The sequence below is a fragment of the Lithobates pipiens genome, unplaced genomic scaffold (genome assembly GCF_037356315.1).
Source record: "Lithobates pipiens isolate NorthernLeopardFrog02 unplaced genomic scaffold, aLitPip1_a1.2 Scaffold_8, whole genome shotgun sequence".
NCBI classification, from domain to species: Eukaryota; Metazoa; Chordata; class Amphibia; order Anura; family Ranidae; genus Lithobates; species Lithobates pipiens.
Genome location: NW_027507903.1, coordinates 45,315,465 through 45,336,343, shown reverse-complemented (window position 1 = coordinate 45,336,343; position 20,879 = coordinate 45,315,465). Strand labels below are relative to the sequence as shown.

General features: G+C 42.8%; 1 protein-coding gene across 1 annotated transcript in view; it reads right to left on the bottom strand.

The window, feature by feature from the left end:
* The window catches only part of LOC143964141 (aminopeptidase N-like), a 133,592-nt gene that overhangs the window by 83,696 nt on the left and 29,017 nt on the right, over positions 1-20,879 (bottom strand). Inside the window, exons 2-5 of the mRNA XM_077473836.1 lie at positions 12,524-13,350; positions 9,235-9,377; positions 4,596-4,720; positions 1,294-1,423 (exon numbers count right to left, since the gene is read on the bottom strand). Coding sequence (XP_077329962.1) covers positions 1,294-1,423; positions 4,596-4,720; positions 9,235-9,377; positions 12,524-13,125 — 1,000 coding nt within the window. The 5' untranslated portion in view covers positions 13,126-13,350. The remainder of the gene's footprint in view (positions 1-1,293; positions 1,424-4,595; positions 4,721-9,234; positions 9,378-12,523; positions 13,351-20,879) is intronic.

Here is a 20,879-nt window from a genome sequence, read left to right as displayed (position 1 = left end):
GTCACGATTCTGCCAGCAATTCCAAATGGCCAAGTTTGAATGGGGCCTCAGGAAAAGTATTTGCACAAGACTAGTTTTGTTGTCCTCTAATATAACAAGGAAATAGATAGAATTGTATATTTGGGCAAGCTTCAGGGGACATTATCATTATACAGCTTGGTGAGGATAGGTGCCTGCCTATATTGGGTAAATGGGTCTGGCTTCATTAGCAAACCCGAAAATGAGGAAGACTATATAATCTGTTGCAAGGTATCCTTACATATAGATGAGGCTCAACATCCAACTGGTGAATACAGTATAGGAGCACTATCAGTGAGAGAGATATACTATATATTTTTGATATCTACACTTGACTCTGGCGGCTGAATTCGGGTGCTCCCCTCGTTTTTCTTTCCCTCTTTGAGTGCTGTTATTGTTTGATACAATTTACTCGCACTGGAAATTATCAGTGATCACTGTCTTCAGTGGAGGCTTTACATGTTGCCTCCTTTATCCGTTTATACACATATATTGATCGTGATATTTGAAGCTGGTCTCCCGACATATGTTGTGAGTCGTAGTCTGTGATGTGTGGTGCCCCCCATAATTTGATTCAAGGTTTATCAGCACCTACCCAGTATGTATTGAGGAAGCTACAAAATTGGCGAAACGCATTGACAAGCAAGTGTGGAGGAGTGATTGGATCATAATTGATTACACAGAATCATATACTGTATATACTGAATATTCTATTAACCTTGGAGCCAAACCTTCACAATTTTTGTATTGGGTGTCTGTTGACCTTGCCTAACAATAAGGTGTAGTTTAAGTGTTTTATGTCATTTCAATTGATTTGTTAACAAAAGAACCTTTTTTAATTATTTTGTCTCATGATATGCCCACAAAGTCCGACTTTTTTGGGGACATTCTCAATCCTTACATATTTGGGCAATGTATATATTTTTTGCCGTTGTACCTTTAAAAAAATGATCAAATACTGTATATAGTGCATGAGATGATTGTGTGTTATATTAGGGGAGATTTACTAAAATTGGGGCGTGCAAAATATGGTGCAGCTCTGCATAGAAACCAGGTTCCAGGTATTATTACCACAGCCCAATTGAACAAGCTCAAACTAGAAGCTGATTGGCTACCATGAACAGCCACACCAGATTCTAAGTGCTCTAGTTTTAGTAAATCTCGCCCATTGTGTCTTACATTGATTGTGTAAGATAAATAGAAAGATAGATGATTTGTAACAGTCTTAAACAGAACAATGTACAAAGAGAACGAAGTAGGTGATTATCCACACACCTGATTTTGGCAGAGGGTAAGAAACCCTATAATATTTCTCAAAAAATTCCAGAATTGGCTTTGAAACATTCAGCGCATATTCTGCTTGCCTTTGATCTTCAACGGCTTTTTTACGCCCCCAAATTTTGACCTATAAAAGAGTACTAAATGTAACTATGATGTCAAACCACTGAACATACATATTGTTCCTTATATCATTATTCTTCCACAATTATAGTGAGCGCAAAATCACAAGTGTAATATGGAAGTTGTCAGATGTCAAGTACATTATTCCAAATTGTACATATAAAATATGACAGATTCTTCTGCTGGGGCGAGAAGTTAGGGAGGTCTATTATGTCAAATTTCATGCAAGATTCACAGATTTCACATAAAATTCAGTTATAAAAGTGCGTACATCTTGGGTGAAAGGTCTTTTATGTTTTCTTTATTTTTTTTATTATGGCCAGAACTAAAAAATGTAAATAATATTTACTTCCTATTAGTCAAGTGCTAAGAAAAGGATGCATAACTCCTTTCGCCTAACATACCAGTTTTTGTAGGCCTTGTGGAGTTTTTTTTTTAACTGATCTAAGGGCTCTGATCTGCTGGTACTGGATATAAACCGCCCCTAATAACCTGTGCCACCACTGTGCCAATGAACAAATAAATAAAAATGCAAATGAGCTGCCACTTAGGTGAAATAATGTAAATTAACAAAAAATGATACCTATAACCATACACGAACAAAAACAGGTGATAATTTAGTGGTGCTAGTACAATGAAATAACAATGACTGTAAATCAATAATGTTGTACTGTGATTATATCACCCATTGACGTAGTGACACAAAATATATAAATTAAAAGTCCATAAACAAATGTTGAATGAAACAAAAAAGATTCAATCTTCTCAAATCCTTAAATCTTCCACCACACCGACGTGCTTGTGACACCTTTCCCTATATAAAACGCACTCACCAGCATATGTTGCCTCCCACTCTTGTGTTTGGCTAAAAGGTATCCTTAACCACACCTGGGCCAACAAAACGATCATCTATCCAAACAAGCTATCTCCATATGTGAAATGCAGCCCATTGATTTTAGTAGGCCCCTACACATAGGTGCGTAAACTAACACTACGTATAGATCAGTTAAAAAAAAAATAAAAAAAATCTGCATTGCTGGTGATTATATTATGCATTTATACGCTTATATGCACAAATACACGTGTATTCCCCAAACCCCTTGAAAAAAAAATGCTAGAAGAATTCTTACACGTGTGTACATGTACCTGCATTTCTGTGCATATATGCATGTAGTATACAGAAGATCCTGGTGTTTTTATGCAGAAACTTATGGCCAGGAATATCTGATGTTCATACTTCAGTGCCGTGTGCAAGGATGTATTTAAAGAAGGGGTTAACCGCACTCCAGTCCAGTCCTAAGATAAATACAAACTTTATTGAGCAAAATCCAGATGAGCCCAAGGTTTGTGCTGCACACTTTATATGGGTTTTACTCAATAAAGCTTGTATTTATCTGAGGACTGGAGTGCAGTCAACCCTTTCTTTAAATGCATTTGGATCTATCAGTTTCACTGGACTGGACCGGCTCCCTTCTCCTCGGAATAGGGGATGTAGGAGTTGATCTCACCTGGAGCGGTATTTGTCTGTACTCTTTCATCAACAATGTGCAAGAACCCTAATGCCTCGTACACATGATCGGACTTTCAACCAACAAAACCGCCAAAGGGTGTTCAAACTAGTCTTGCACACACACGGACACACAAATGTTGGCCAAAAATTATGAACATAGTGACGTACTAGACGTACTACGTGTTTTTTCAGCTCTTTAGTGCCACCCTTGGGCCCCTTCTGCTAATTTCATGGTAGTAGAAGTTTGGTGAGTATTGATTTGCGCTTTTCATTTTGTGCTTTTCAGTTAGTTTCCGAACAGCCGTTCGTCAACTAGACATGTTGCAGAATCGGAGGAGATAATGCGTTATTCATTATTGGCCTTGGAGTTATTGCTTTGACATTATTTTTTTGGTTGAATAATGATTTGATTTGGTAAATTTTCTATATTTTTGGATGCACTTTTTGGTTAAGTTCTATTGGCAGATAGCATGTCAATTTTTTTTTTAAATGCACAATAAAAATTGTGCAGAATAATATTGGCTATGTGTTTTACTTCAAATGACAGTTTGGGAGTAGGCAGTTACATTTTAAAATTGACAAGAGAAACCAACATAGTTATATCTTTGATCTTATAAACTACGGGATAATGGTGTTGTGGTAACTTGCCCAAATAAAAAACAAAAACACATAATAATATTATTCTTGATATCACTAGAAAAAAAAAGCCTTTGAAAATTAGTTTGCAATAACTCCATCAGTATCACCTGCAAAGCAGCTTCATTATAATCCCATTAAAGAAGAAGAGAATTGTGCGCTGCATTTCGAGATTTCACAATTTGCCACATCACGAATGTTAATTCTTCATTACAAACATTAGTTTTCAAGACCGACCGCTTCTGCCACTTCCGAGCATGCGTGTTTTGTACTTTGGACTTTTGTCCGAAGGATTTGTGTACACACGATCGGAAAATCCGACAACATACATTTGTTGGCGGAAAATTTGAAAACCTGCAATCCAACATTTGTTGTCTGATGGAACGTACAAATGGTTAGATTGTCCGCCAACAGCCTGACATCCAACATTTCCCGTCGGAAAGTCTGACCGTGTTTACGAGGCATAAGACCATTTCATATTTACTACTTCCAAACATAGTGCTGGGTCATTTTATAACTATGCTGTGAATAGCCTGTAATTTGCGCTCCTTCTTTTTATCTTTATTCACAATGCACACAGCTGAATGATTGAATATATTCCTCTACACTCTCTTTATTTGAAAAACAATTTTATTTTGCAAATAATGAGAAATTGTACAAAATACTGTTTGTAGTTATTTGGTATACGCATTAACAATGAAATAGATTGACCAAAACCATTATAGTTTTTCTTTAAAGGATACATGCTTTAAGCAAATATAAAGGTTACCTTAGCTGACCTCTTGTTCTGCAACTGTTGTCTGTCTGTTCTGCTGAATCAAAGGTTTCATTATTTTCTGAGCCACTGATGCAGAATAAGTGTGTAGATCAGGAGTTCTTACTTCACTATAAATTTCTTGTACTGTGAACTTGTTCTGGGTCAGTGTCCCAAAAAGTGCTGAAGCCATCAAAAAACAATCAATAGTTTAGAAATGTACATATCTGATCTGAACCCTCTTGCTCGTAGGTTTTAAATGCTAAGGGCACTAACCTTCTCATCACCAACCGATTTGAACTCTGAGACTATGAAGGCCACCAGGTAGGTGGACATTTTTGGAGTTTTATTGAATACTGTGACCTGCCATTTCTGTCCTTCCCAGGTTTCTTGAGTAACACCTAGAAGCCAATAATTTGACCAAAAAACAGGCATTGGTAATGTTAAATTGGAAAAATAATTTTGTAGTTAGAAGTGTCAGTCTACTGAACAAAGGAAATAAATCACAATCACCATTATTGTCATAGGTTAAAGCAGTTCTCTCAGGGCAAATCTCATGGGTACATATGAAATCTGCTAGTCCTTTGAACTTTCACAAGCTCCTCTATACCCCACGAAGGCAATAATCAAAGCGTTGAAAAGCCCAAAGTTGAGATCAGTTATCAAATCCCCAGACTGCTGCACTGGTTGCATTGGCACTGACAGCCCCACACTAACGAAGGAAAGTACTTTGGGGGTCAGATTATTGAGGAGGGTGTACGTTGTTAGATCCGGTTTATTATAGCACCATCTAGTGTGCTAGAATAGATTTTTGTTAGAGGAGGCAAAATGTTTAGGCTTGGCTGGCAGTCAAGCTTGTGTTTTATCTGGGCCAGGGGAGTGACTCATAGAGGGCTGGATGACCCACAGGCAACATCTCTGACATCCCCCCCTACTTCTAGAAACTTTAAAAAGATTCTAGAAGAGTGGGAGTGGAGGTGAGGAGGAGCTTCCTGGAGTATTCATGAGGGTCCTGACCAATCTCCAACAGATGGGTTGGCAGGGGACAGGTCCCCTTACATACTCAGGGCCAGCCCAGCTGGGCTAGTGGAGTTCGGGTGGAAGCTGGAGATGGAGCGTTAGGAGGCTGTTGGAGACTCTTAAGGGTAACCCACTAGTCTGGGGGGGGGGGATGTGGCAAGCTTGGATCTGGGAGCTCGGGTGTGGAAGAGACCCTCTTCACGGCACACAGGGGTTTTATGACTGGAGGCACGGGAACAGGAGAAGGACAGAAGGAGGAGAACACTGCCAGGCAAATCTCCAGGGAGGAAGACAGCCAAGAGGGCCGGTGTGTGTTATAGTCGAGGAGGACTGAGAGGCATGCCTGAGGGGACTGGGTGAGAGCCTTCTGAGATGGATGGTCAGTCTGGAAGGACTGTGAAAGTTTAGCCAAGAGGGCTGGTCAGTGGCGGCCCGCCCATAGGGGGCGCCCGGGCGCCGCCCCCCCTCTCCCTAGGTGTAAAAAAAAAAAAAAGTAAAAAAATAAATAAATAAAAGTTAAAAAAAAAGTAAAAAAAAAAACGGGCCCTTTAAGACATTTAAAAAAAAAAAAATGTAATTTAACAATTTGACATAGTGTACTGTGGCGCCGGTCACAGTGCACTATGAGAAGCGCCACGTCGATGCAATCACAAGATTGCATCCATGGCGCTTCATTTGCGGGTTAAAAACCCGCCTTGCGGCGCACTGCAGAACGCCGACTAGCTTCCGCCCGTAAAATCACTGTGATTCTACGGGCGGGAGCACTGTCATTCTTAGACAGGCAGTCACTTCCGGCTTTCGGCTGCTTCACAAAACCCGGAAGTGACGTCGGCAGCTCCGTTCCTTAGCCCGAGCGGAGCTGCCAGACAGTGAGACAGGTGAGTCACCGCATAAAGGCTTTCTAGTTTCTACTTTGTTGAGAATGTTCATGCATTTAGCTGAATGAATGCAAAAAGCTTTCACAGCCAGAAAGGTTTCCCCAGGCCAGGCGACTTTTGCCGTGGCCAGTCAGAGAATGAGCTCTGAAGGGGGAACTCCACGCCAAATTTCTGAAAAAAAATTTGACGTGGGTTCCCCCTCCGAGAGCATACCAGGCCCTTAGGTCTGGTATGGATTCCAAGGGGAACCCCCTACGCCGAAAAAACGGCGTGGGGGTTCCCCCCAGATCCACACCAGACCCTTATCCGAGCACGCTACCCGGCCGGCCAGGAAAGGGGGTGGGGACGAGCGGGCGCCCCCCCCCCTCCTGAGCCGTACCAGGCCGCGTGCCCTCAACATGGGGGGGTGCCTTGGGGGAGGGGGGGCGTTCGGCCCCCCCACCCCAAAGCACCTTGTCCCCATGTTGATGAGGACAAGGGCCTCTTCCCGACAACCCTGGCCGTTGGTTGTCGGGGTCTGCGGGCGGGGGGCTTATCGGAATCCGGGAGCCCCCTTTAATAAGGGGGCCATGGATACCGGCCCCCCCACCCTATGTGAATGAGTATGGGGTACAATGTACCCCTACCCATTCACCTGTGAAAAAAAGTACAAAAAAAACACAACACAGGGTTAAAATATTTTATTGCACAGCTCCGGGGGTCTTCCGTCTTCGGGGGTCTTCTCGCCGGACTCCTCCGCTATCTTCTTGTAGCTCTTTCTCGCCGCCGGCCTCTTCTTCCGACTTCGGGGGTCTTGTCCCCCTCTTTGGTTCTTCTGCCGGGCCACCGCGCCTTCTTTTAGCTCTTTTACAGGCGGTGGCCCGGTCTTCTGTCGCCGCCGCCGCCACCGCCGCCACCGCCGCCCTTTCTTCTTCTTCTTCTTCTCCTTCTTCTCCAGGAGATGTTGCCTCGACGATCTCCCTGGCCGGAATGCCAGGGACGCGCTGCGCTGCCACTTATATAGGGACAATAGGGCGGTGTCACATGGGTTGATGTCACATGGGTTGGTCACATGGGTTGATGTCACAGTCGCCATGCGAGGAGCCCGCTCGTCCCCACCCCCTTTCCTGGCCGGCCGGGTAGCGTGCTCGGATAAGGGTCTGGTGTGGATCTGGGGGGACCCCCACGCCGTTTTTTGGACGTAGGGGGTTCCCCTTGGAATCCATACCAGACCTAAGGGCCTGGTATGCCCTCGGAGGGGGGAACCCACACCAAATTTTTTTTCAGATTACATAAGGGGCGTGTTTTATGAGAAGTGGGATGGGCCAACATGATGGGCGGGGTCATGATGGGCGGGGTCTGGCGCCCCCCCATCCAAAAACTTCACCAGCCGCCACTGGGGCTGGTGAAAGGTGCAGCTGCAGCCAGGTGGGCTGGCAGTGTATGAAGAGGTGGTACTGGGATCAATAGCCGCAGAGGGACAGCAAGGAACTAGGACTTTGTGACACAAACAAGGGGCCAGCAGTCCCTGCCTGTAAAGGGCATTTTCTACCTATTGAACAGTGCCAGCTGGTCCTGGGAGTTATAGTGCTTCAAGCAAGTGTTGTTTTGGAGGAAGCCAAGGAGTGGAAAATTGTTCCTGAAAGTTCTTCTAAAGTCAAGTGGGCATCTCATTATACCCTCCTCCCTATCCAAGTTAAACCCCCTAATAAAAATACAAAACAAAGCACTGGACTGTTCTTTGCCTCACGTGTGCTGTGAAAATACAGTGAGCCTGGCTGTGCAGGGTGGGGAATCCCTTTCTACTTGCGGCTCTTTAGGGGGTGTGCTACATCATTTTTCCTTAAAAGGTGAAATAATACTTTAAATACACTAAGCAAATACAACATTTTTTATTAAAGGAGAAGTATAGCCAAAGCTTGTTTGGCTGTATTTCTCCTATGGATCACAGGAGTGCAATTTGTTTTGCACTCCTGTGACCCATTTTCAGCAGAGAGTGGGCTGAAGTCCACTCTCTGCCGGCATCACAGAAAGTGGGTCCAGGCACCGCGTCATCAATGGACAATGGAAGTCTGGATCCAGCGGGACTAAAATCAAAAATGTACCTCTTTTCTAGCTGTCTGATGACTGCATGGTTCCTTGCCAACACCTACCTCTATTCCAGGGAGGGAAGACATCAGTCCTTTGCATGCGCAGAAGTCATTCACCCGCCCCACTGGCACTGTTCCAGAGCTGCGCATGTTGCTCACTGAAGCCATGTAGTAGCAATAGGATTCCCCCCTCCCTCCTATCATTAGTGGTTGGTGGCATTTTAAAAGCTGCTAGCCCCAACTCCCATCATTGGTGGTCAGTAGCGTTTAACCTCCATCCATTTAAAAAAAATCAAGCCCACTCTTATTGGTGGTCATTGTCAACTAAAAGCCCTCTATCTTGAATCACATGCCTTTCTGTGCTGCTGTCTTTCTCCTTCTTTCCTTCCTTTCATCCTTTGATCACGCTGCAATTCTCCTTCCTCCATTATAAGAGGATGTGGAACTCTCAAATGTAAATGGGATTCGTGGTCTCAGTGGCCACAAGGCACAGAGCCATTCTAACTGGCTCTGTGCATTTTGCCTGCGATCTGCACTGTCTATTGACAGTTTAATCACAGGTGATTAAAGGGTGCACTACCTGCCTGAGTTTCTGCGGCTGCAAGCTGGAAGGAGTAGGGAGAGCAGTATGTCTATTCCTGTCAGTGGGGGGCTGGTGGGAGAGTTTGTGCTAGGAGGGTTAATTTGGATGAGAGGATCTCTGCTAGGGTGTGTGTGTGTGTGTGTGTGTGTGTGTGTGTGTGTGTGTGTATGAGGCCAGCATGCAACAAAAACGGTTGATTATTCGTCTGATAATCTCATTGTGTGTATGAGGCTCTACACTCACACATTACTTAGCATGCAACTGATTAGCATTAAAAGATATATCTGATTCTGGGTCCGTGTTAGTGTCTAATTTATACAGTATCTGTATACTAGTGCAGAAAACAGTGGAATACTGTGACTTACTGGAAGAATTCATATTGGAGAGTGCCACATAGCTGGGTTTGTATCTGAGGGTGATGCTGAAAGTTGCTTTCATTGCTGGCTCATCAAAGCATGGGAATGCCTTCCTTGCGTCAGCTGCCTGCATTTGGGTGGTGGCGATAAATCTGATAACAAAAAAAGACGGAAACCATCTACAATGAAAATAATCGGCTTTACTGCTAGTTCTCTGATTCAGTTGTATGTTTACAGTCATACAGAATCATCCGGATTAGCAACGCTTTTTCTGTGTTTGTGCTGGAAACATAAGTATCTGTTACACCGTCCATACACTGGTAGATTTTCAAACAAACTTTCGTACAATATTTCTCAATAGATTTGATGACTTTCTCTGCATTAAGGTAAAAACCTTCTGTGTGCAGCTCCCCACCCCCCTTATTCTTAACGAAGCCTAAACTTGATCTAATGTTGTTCCCAAGAGCAGAGGCTCTCTCTGCTCTCTCTCCTCTCTGGCCATGGAGGCAGCAGTGGGAGGCATTGGCTCCTGCTACTGTCAATCACAGCCAGTGATCAGAGAGCTGGGGCGGGGCCGAGCCCTGCTCTGTATGTCCATTGCCCAGACGAGTGCCTCCATAGCAAGCACCTTGATCTGGGGAACTCGGCAGGGGGAGGAGCCAGAAGAGCAGGCAGGGGACCCCAGAAAAGAAGGATCTGGGTTGCTCTGTGCAAAACCATCACACAGAGCAGGTAAGTGTAACATGTTTATTTAAATTCCTTTAGAATCTTTTTAATGACATTACAAAGCATTTCAAAATTGTATTTGCTTTTAACATTTGGAATAAATGGACTTTCTGGAATGAAAACCACATTCACGGAAAAATGTTCCCTCCTGCTCCAGCTAACGCTTTTTAAGCAGCTACAACAATATATTTTTTTTAATTTTGGAAAGTTTTACATAAATTAACCGTTTGCCGACCAGCCACCCTCATTTTACAGCGGCAGGTCGGCACGTTCCCGCGAGCCGTCCTAGCTATATGTCAGCTCCTTAAGCAGGATAGCAGGTGTGCGCCGCTGCACTGCGTGGGTGCCGTTGCTCGTGGTCAACGGTCACAATGACTGCTGGCCACGAGCGATCGCAGGTATGAAAGGCAGAACAGGGATGTGTGTGTGTGTAAACTCACAAATCCCTGTTCTGTTCTGTGAGGAGAGACAGATCCTGAGTTCCTAATAGCTAGAAACCATGATCTGTCAGTCCTCTCCCGCTACAGTTAGAACACACAGTCAGGGGACACAGTTAACCCCTTGATCGCCCCCTAGTGTTAACCCCTTCCCTGCCAGTGACATTGATACATTAATCAGTGCATTAGCACTGATCGCTGTATAATTGTCAGTCATCTCAAAAATGTGTCAAAAGTGTCCGATGTGTCCACTATAATGTTGCAGTCCCGATAAAAATCGCAGATCGCCACCATTACTAGTAAAAAAAAAAAAATAATAATAAAAATGCCATACATATATCCCCTATTTTGTAGGCACTATAATTTTTGTGCAAACCAATCAATATATGCTTATTGTGATTTTTATTACCAAAAATATGTAGAAGAATACACATTGGCCTAAACTGAGAAAAAAAATAGCTTTTTAAAAAAAAAAATTAGGGATATTTATTATAGCAAAAAGTACAAAATATTGTGTTTTTTTCAAAATTTTCCTTTTTTTTTTTGGTTTATAGCATAAAAAATATCGCAGAGATGATCAAATACCACCAAAAGAAAGCTCTCTTTATGGGAAAAAAAGAACGTCAATTTTGTTTGGGTACAGCGTCACAGGGCCGCATAATTGTCAGTTAAATCGGCGCGGTGCTGTATCGCAAAAAATGCTCTGATCATTGAGCAGCCAAATCTTCCGGGGCTGAAGTGGTTAATAAAAGCTGACCATTTTAAACACCCTGTCAGTGGTAAATGGTTTATCTCAGCTCACTAACTATCACTTTTGTTGGACAGCTTGGTCTGTTAAAGGAAGTTGAAAAATAACAGACAAAAAAAAGAATGAATGCAGCCACAAGTACTGGAAAGCTGCTCTATATTACAATCTTGTTTCTGGGTTTAATAAAATTTTTGGCCTCTGGGACCAGACCAGATTGACTGAAAAAATCCCCCAGTAGGAAAATATAGTGTGTGCTATGATCTTAGAGGGGCCGTGTTTTCAGTTCAGACATACTGTACATACTGCGCAACTCATAATCTGAATATCTCTGCAACATATGTCTAAATGCATGTTCAGTCCAAAAATGGTCAGTTAGCAGACATAAGTCAATAAAGTGATAGTGATATGGAGAGGCAGTAGGATGAACACTATAGCTGGCCATAGATGGATTGAACCTGAGCTGGTTCAGCAGGGACTGGCCAAGATCTGATCCATGTATAAGCAGACTGATTGTATCCCATCGACTTGGGTACAACCAGCATGTGGAATATTCAGCATGAGATTGTGCTCTCCTGGCAGAGACTGCTTCCCCCCCACCCACGGGAGAACACAATAGCTCTGGGTTAGGGATTCCCCCATAAACACTGACTGTGTTGATGAAGGAATCAAGCTATTTTCTTTTTCTTTTCTGCCTAATTTCTTTCCCGCATAATTTATGGCCTGCCTAAAGGGATTAATTTAATATACCGGTTTGCAAATAGGCTGTTCACTTTGCAAATGGAGCTTCACTTTGCAAAGGGATCTTTCCCAGAGATTAGTTAATGTAGTGAAACTTTACCTTACGAATAACACCTACTCATGTGTAAGCAAAATAATGGATGATGGAAGTCAACAGAGCTTAACCTCATTCACTAAGCTCTGGGGATAACTCCCTTGCAAAGTGCAACTTCCTTTGCAAAGTAAACAGTCTGCAGTATTTGCCTTTAGTAAATCAAGCCCTAAACATCAAATATACAACATCAAAAATGATAACACATGTATATTCCTACTCATTGTTATACAGGCATACCCCACTTTTAAGTACACAATGGGGTTTATTTACTAAAGCTGGAAAGTGCAAAATCAGGCTCACTTCTGCATAAAACCCAAAGAGCTTTTAACCCCAGCTTGTTCAATTAAGCTTTGGTAATAAAACCTTGAAGCTGATTGGTTTCTATGCAGAAGTGAGCCTGATTTTGCACTTTTCAGCTTTAGTAAATAAAACCCCATTGTGTACTTAAAAGTGAGGTGTGCCTGTAGTTATGCTTTATGCTCTTGATATTGTTTTATAGAAATTGTTAACACTTTTCCTTATTTTTTTGAAATTACAGTTTATTTAACTACTTACTTGGTTACACCATCTTCCACATATTCACTGCGGTAGAATCCTGCCAGATCATCTGCCAGTTCCCCAATAAATTCTGTGTAAAGCCGATATGTTTTACCACTTTGCAGACTCTCAGCAAGATGCAACACCAGGTAAGCGGTCTTCTCTACCAGCTGTTCTCGATTTATGGTGATGTCTCTACCTGTATCATCTTGGAGCACAACATTTTTGGTATAATTAAGTTTTTTGCTGTGGATAATAACAAGATTGGTGGAATTCTCACATTTGAAATGTACAACACTTTTTCCATGAAAGACATAGAGTCCCTGATTGTCCTTCTCCAAGACTGGTCTGAGATCAACGTCATAATGGTAAGGTAATAGAGTCTTTGGAAGCCGGTAGCTGTCCCAAGGTTCTGTTGATACAGGAGTGGTAGGTTTCAATGTACTGGAGGAAGCACTGGGGAAGGTTTCAGTTGTTGATCCCCCATTTTCTAGTTTATTATTGATGGCTTTTTCTTTAGCATAAGCTACAGATAGTGCAATGATTGTAGCCACAGCAGCTATAGCGAAAAAGATGGCAACAAAGGCAACAAGCTTGCTGACATAGAAGCCTTTTCCCATGGTGTTGGGAGGAGATGACACAAGATCTGGGCTTGGAGAGGTATCCCTTTATATGCTCTCACAAGGCAGATCCAAGAGTTTGTTCTGTGGTACAGTTAATTGGTGAAACGTTAACTTGTTGGAGCAAAGGTTGCAAGTGGGTTATCATTATTGTTTTTCCAAATGTTCAGCTTTGTTCTCTACAAATTGATAGACCACCCTCTAATGCTGATGTGAAAAGTACACCTAAAAAAGAAATAAGGCAAGGTTACATATTGGTTTTACGTCAACCTTCATTACCACATGGCGGTCCGTGCCATACACACATTGTGAATGTACTTTCTTGCTTTGTATGCCTCCTCTGGACCACTGTTGACCCATTATGCTCGCTTACTACCTCTGCATCTCCCATTTGTTGGATACACCATGGAACCAATATACATCGCAGTTTGCAGTGTGCCTCCTTACCAAGATTTAGGCCTGACCATCCCAGTATTTCATGCTGGGAGCCAACCTAGCATTATTTCCAATCTACATGCTTGCAAATTTCATTTCTTATTACATTGTCGCTGCTTAGGATTGAGTGTTTTATTATGTATTCATACCCCTTTGCTTCAGCAATTTACTGTCACTGGATGGGGGCATGAATGGTAAGTTTTTTTAATAGAATGACTGACACGTTTTGAATGACTTAGTTTTATTCTATTGGCTATTCCATATATGTGTTTTTAATATAATACATTTTGATTCAGCTATCGTACAGTGGACTGTGTTTCTTTTCCTTTTCCTCTTTTTTTTACCCTTTTTTTTTTACCTTATTGATCAAGGTCATTGTTTCTTAACCACTTAAGCCCCGGACCATTTTCCAGCTAAAGGACCAGGCCCCTTTATGCGATTCGGCACTGCGTCGCTTTAACTGACAATTGTGCGGTCGTGTGACGTGGCTCCCAAACAAAATTGGCGTCCTTTTTTTCCACAAATAGAGCTTTCTTTTGGTGGTATTTGATCACCTCTGCAGTTTTTATTTTTTGCACTATAAACATAAATAGAGCGACAATTTTGAAAAAAATTCAATATTTTTTACTTTTTGCTATAATAAATATCCTCCAAAAATTATATAAAAAAACGAAAAAAATTTTCCTCAGTTTAGGCCGATACGTATTCTTCTACATATTTTTGTTAAAAAAAAAAATGCAATAGGCGTTTATTGATTGGTTTGCTCAAAAGTTATAGTGTCTTCAAAATAGGGGTTAGTTGTATGGCATTTTTATTAATAATTTTTTTTTTACTAGTAATGGCGGCGATCAGCGATTTTTATTGTGACTGCGACATTATGGCGGACACGTCTTATAATTTTTACACATTTTTGGGACCATTGGCATTAATATAGCAATCAGTGCGATTAAAAATGTACCGATTACTGTAAAAATGTCACTGGCAGTGAAGGGGTTAACCACTAGGAGGCAGTGTAGGGGTTAAGTGTGTGTGTTTTTTAAACTGTATGGGGGCGTGGCTTGGCGTCTGATGTCACTGATCGTCTTTCCCTATAACAGGGAACAGACGATCAGTGGAAGCCTCAGTAGGAAGCATGAGGAGAGGTTTTTTTACACTTACCTCTCCTTGTTCTTCAGCTCTGTGACCCAATTGCGGGACACTGGCGGCGATCGGGTCTGTGGTCACGGAGCTCAGGACCATGTCGCGAGTGCGCTGCCGGCTGCACGGGCGCCACCCATGGCTGGGCACTTAAAGGCAACGTACAGGTACATGATTGTGCCCAGCCATGCCATTCTGCCAACGTATATCGGCGTGAGGCGGTCCAACACTGTAATTTTCTTTTGTCGACTTAAAGTGATATTAAAGACAATTTATAAAAAAACAAACAACATTTTTTTTATACTTGCCTGGTATACTTAATGGTTTTGCACAGAGCAGTCCCGATCCTCGTCTTCTTCGGTCCCCCACCTATGCTCCTGGCCTCTCCCCATTGCCTATTGCCCCCAGAGCAAGCAGCTTACTATGGGGGCACCCAAGCAGGCTCACTCCCAAGCCACTGCTCTGCGTGTCTATTCACACACAGAGCCACAGCTCGGCCCCACCCCCTTTATCTCCTTATTGTCTCACTGGTTGTTATTGACAGCAGCAGGAGCCAATGGCTCCCATTGCTGTCTCAGCCAATGAGGAGGGAGTTCCCAGAGAAGACACCTAATACTTACCTGAGCACCATGGATCACGATGAAAAAAAAAACAAGCCCAGTAAACAGGGTGAGGTCAGCGTGATCAGATGAACAATGTGTTATGGACTCACGCGGGACAGAGGCTTTTGGAGCAGACTGAATGCTGGCCTTGTGCTTACTGATTATGGATCCTGGATTTTGGGGGAACGGTGCTTTTTGTGAGCCATAAGCCTGGGACCCTTGAGGTGGTGTTACTTTGAATTCAGGTCCATGTCCCCCCAAGACACACAGACTCTGGGAACCCTGTATATGCCATATAAGAAATAGTGACTGATTCATACTGTTGGGACACATATTGTTAGAAGATGCTGATGTCAATAGGCTTTATTTACTAAAGCCACCTGTCTGTCTGTTGTCTGCTATAATGTAAATAATTCTAGTATGGCTTCTAAGGCCGCGTACACACGGGCGGATTGTCTGCCCAACTAAGTTCGTCAGACTATCCGACAGACAGTCCGTTCAAAATTTGCATGAACGGACTTGACCACACACGATGAGCAGACAGTCCGCTGAAAGCGTGCGCGATGACGTATACAGCACGTACGACGGGACTAGAAAAACGACGTCCTATACACTGCAATGCAACCTTCGGCCGTGTAAATCCTTTCTGAGCATGCGCCATACTTAGTTCGTCCAACTTGCCTACACACGAGCGGACTGTCCGCTGAAACCAAGTTTGGACGGACAAAACCAAGTTTGAACGGACAAAATTTCGGAAATTCCGTAAGACTTTGTTCGTCAGACAGTCCGCTGAAAAAGTCCACTGAAGCCCACACACGAGCGGATTGTCCGCTGAAACACGGTTCATCGGACTAAGTTGGACAGACAATCCGCCCGTGTGTACGCGGCCTAAGAGTCTTTCACCCATTGTTGTTTGTTCTAATTAACCCTGATATTGTGTGAAGGAGTTCTGTGTTGATATTTATGATAATGTGTATTGTATAGTCAGTGAGCTAGAAGATGGCAAGTCTACCCTGAAAGATCATATCACCGAGTCACCAACTGTGAGTAAATGATTAGTAAACTAGCTCATGTTAATTAGGTTTCTGGCTACAGATTGTATTGTCAGCCTGTTGTATATATTTGTGTGTCATCTCAAATAAAACAGTCCATGTTCAGCAACCAAACACGTATTGTCTTGTTCTTGTGAGCCGTTTGGAATATCTGATATTTATATTTAGATTGGGAGGAAGCAGTATATGATGAAAGCACTGAAGTGGAGTGTGGGACATTTAGTTACACAAGGTTAAGGCAGGAGCAAAGGCGAAGTACAGGCTGAGTCATACACAGGTAAGCAGGTTCAATGGATCAGATCTCAGGAATACAGATACAAGCTGATGACCATTCAACAACTGTTAAATTTGACAGACCAGTTTAAATAGGCCACTGGGCACCAAGTATGCACGCTAATTGGTATGCGTACTTGGTGCTCAGCAGTTGGGATCCACCCAGACGCCTGGACTGGCACCTACATCAACAAGGTCTCTCCCAGGCAAAGATGTCAAAACAGACTGTTGTTTCAAGATGTGCTGTTCAAGTGCTTTTGAAGAAGCACAAATAAAATTGGCAATGTTGAGAACTGTAGACGCTGTAGTCGGACAAGGAAACTTAGTGTAGTAAATGAAAGACACATCATGTTTACTTCAATTAGACATCCGAAGATGTCCAGCAGTGCCATCCCCAAAGAACTGGTGGAAACCAGTGGAACTCAGATACACCCATCTACTGTCTGGGCAAATCTGGCCAGAAGTGGTCTTCATGGAAGAACTGTGGCCAAAAAGCCATACCTCCGACATGGAAACAAGGCTAAGTGACTCAACTATGCACAAAAACATAGGAACTGGAGGGCAGAAAAATGGCAGCAGATGCTCTGGACTTATGAGTCAAGATTTTAAATATTTGTCTGTAGCAGCAGACAGTTTGTTTGCTGAAGGACTGGAGAGCGGTACAATAATGAATGTCTGCAGGCAACAGTGAAGCACGGTGGAGGTTGCTTGCAAGTTTGGGGCTACAATTCTGTAAATTAAGTTAGATATTTGGTCAGGATCAATGGTGTTCTCAATGCTGAGAAATACAGGCAGATGCTTATCCATCATGCCATAACACCAGGGAGGCATTTGATTGGCCCCGAATGTAATTAAGAACTATCTTTACTGTAAAGAAGAATAAGGAGCTCTGAAAGTGATGGTTTGGCCCCCATAGAGCCATAGAAGCATATGAGGCAGCCCACATCCACAGAAGATATGCGGTTAGTTCTCTTAGCCCTTGTACACACGGTCGGACATTCCGATGGAAAATATCCGATCGGACCGCGTTGTCGCATAATCCGACCGTGTGTGGGCTTCATCTGACTTTTTCCGTCGGAATATCTGACCAACAAAGTTTGAGAGCTGGATATAAAAAATTTTCCCGACAACATGATCCGATCGGACTGTGTCCAATCGTTTGTAGAGAATTCCGATCGGACAAAGTGCCACGCATGCTCAGATCAAATTCCTAGACCAAAGTTATTGGCTACTAGCCTGAACGTAGTCCTGTCATAACGTCATCACGTTCTGAACGATCGGATTTTCCAACAACTTTGTCCAACTGTGTGTATGCAACACCAGTTTCGGACAAAATCCGTCGGACAAAATCCGACGGATTTTGGTGTCGGAATGTCCGACCGTGTGCACAAGGGCTAAGATGTTTGGAACAGCCTACCTGCTAAGTTCCTGCAAAAACTGTGTGTGCAAGTGTACCTCTAAGAATTTATGCAGTCTTGAAGGAAAAAGGGTGATCACATCAAATTTTGATTTGCTTTGGATTTCTCTTCTATTAATTTACTTAATTTTGTTAATTAATAAAAATAAATGATTAAAACGTGTGATTCTGATAGCATTCTTCATTTAGAGCATTTTTTCACACCTGCCTAAAACGTTTGCACAGTAGTGTATGTTTTCACCATGCAATCTCATGATCTGATCAATTGTGATTCTTCTAGAATGATCCCCGAAGTATGGTACCTGGACCTGATCACAACAATAGGTGGATAGGAGGGCAAAATGTAGACCTATCCCCTCCATTTTACTTCTGTAGCTGCTGAAAGGCTGCAGGAGGAAAATGGAGGGGATCGGTTCCTCTATATGCAACCCCGCCACCCATCTTATCCAGGTGTACAGGGGACCAGGCCACAATTGGGACCCCTTGTACGTATGCCCCTGCAATGTGGCCTGTTATGTACTTTTGTAGTTAAGTAACTTTAGATCCAGGCTAGTGAATAGATCAACTATTGAAAACAAGATTAAGACAATGGATTTAGATCCTACACTTTTAAACACTAACGAGCAGTGGCAGCTCTTGTGTCTATGTTTACTTGACCTGTGATTAGATACACTATAAGTAAGAGGGGAAGTAATTCATTATCCACACATTTGCTATAATAATCCTTAAGTTGGCTGTACTGATTTCTTCGCATCAGTACCGGGAGAAGGTCATCCAGCACCCAGGGCAAAGATGGCAAACTGCACCCCCTCCTATACACCCAGTTGTCACTTGCTTGTCAAAATCACTGCCACTGTCACCAGGGGCGGACTGACCATTCGGGCACTCGGGCACTGCCTCGAGGGCCCCATACCACTAAGGGGCCTCATCAGGGTTACCAGCCTCAATAAAACCAGGGACAGTATGTAAAAATCTGTGTTTTTTAAAAAAAATCCCAAGATTATAGCTGCCCTGCCTCTCCGGTATCTTTTCAGTGTGTGTATGTGTATTCTGTGTGTGTATACTGTGTGTGTATATATTGTGTGTCTGCGTGTGTATACTGTATGTGTGTGTATACTGTGTGGCCCCATAATCTCCTAATGCCCGAGGGCCCCATAATCTTCTCCTATTGCCTGGGGGGCCCCATAATCTCCTATTGCCCGGGGGCCCCATGAGTTGTCAGTCCACCTCTGCCTGTCACTACTCCCTTCAGCCTTGTAACAGAAGGAAGGTGTCCCCATCCTTACAGTAAAGCATTGGGCCCAGGGCAGTGGCTCCTTGTCCTGACCCTGCTGCACATACACTCTGAGAGCTTGTGCCTTTGCCTTTGTGGTCACTTTATTGAAGCTGTGACCTTCATCATTTAGTTTCCTTTGCCGTTGTTACACAGCAAACATGGCTGCACCATTCTTCGTTTGCACCAAAAAAGAATAGCAGACAGTGATCTGTTTTTTTGTGGTCTGATGGGTGTAAAAGGACTGCTGAAAGCCATTAAAGGTTGTCATCACAATATGAGGACAGTGTTTTACTCTGGTCTAATGTTAAAAGGTTCTTGCATGCCGATTCGTGTCCACATTCTGCCATCCACACTGTTTAAACACTTCAGAAACAGAAAAAGTTTCAAGTTATTGGAACATCCTGCTTGTTGTCCAGATCTCACTTCCTCTGATTATCATCTGGTTGGTTCCCTTTAAAGATGCTTTAGAGGTTGCGGATTTGCGACAGACAAACATGTGCAAGAAGTATTGCTGAGGGACTAATCAAAAACATTTTTTATGGTTTTTATACAAGCTTGTGGAACACTGGGACAAGTGAATGGAAAAGCAAGGGGACTTTATTGTAAAATGATGTAACTGAACATTCTCTACTGTTGTTCTAATAAATTCTAGAAATAGAGTGTGGACAATTATTGACTCACTCTTGTATTTTGTCCCTCTTGAGCAGCATGAAGTGATCAGATTCTAAACGGTCCCAAATGCAATAGAGTTGAAAGCTAAGACTTTAAATTACCATAGATTTATAGCCTCGATCTGTATATTGGAGAGCTCTGTGACCATTTGAAGCACCTGTTTCTAATATCTCTCCAGATGTTACCAGTTGCCTTAATGGCCCCAAGCTTTGCCTTCCAGGCCTATCTGCACTATACCTTCATGATATGTGACATCCTGTTCAGGGGAGTGCTATTTTCAGCACCTTTTTTTGGACATATTGGATAACTGAGATCTGATTACATGCCTCAAATGTGTACGGAGAGTGTCCATTTCTAATGTAAAGAAGGTGGGTTTGGGACTTTAAATGAGACACATGATAGCATGCATCTCCATCCCTGTATCAGAGAGTAGAGAGTGCCCATATATAATGAACATAACATTTTAGCCTCACGTATATGTAAACTCCAAATCTATTTTGCAATATGATTAGAATTATGCCTTGCTGTGTACAGTTTTCTTAAAGAACCCCCTCCCCCCTCCCAACACACACACACTCTATACAACACATTTAAACCTGACTAGAAGTTGAATAAATAATCATTCCTTGTGACTTTTTCTTCATACTTACCTGGGTTTTGTCCTGCCTTTGTGCTGTCTGGGTCAGAGTTCCTGCGTCATTTTTAAAATGCACAAGACAAAGTGCATGATGTAATAAATGATTTTCCTGAAGGTGGTGGTGATGTTGCCTTCCCAGGGGGTGACCTTCAGTAGTGAGTTATCTCTGACAATGCCACCACTGAAGTTGATAAGGAGGAAGTAGGACAAAAAAGGTAAGAAAAGCAAAAAAAAAGAAAAAAATTTTATGTTG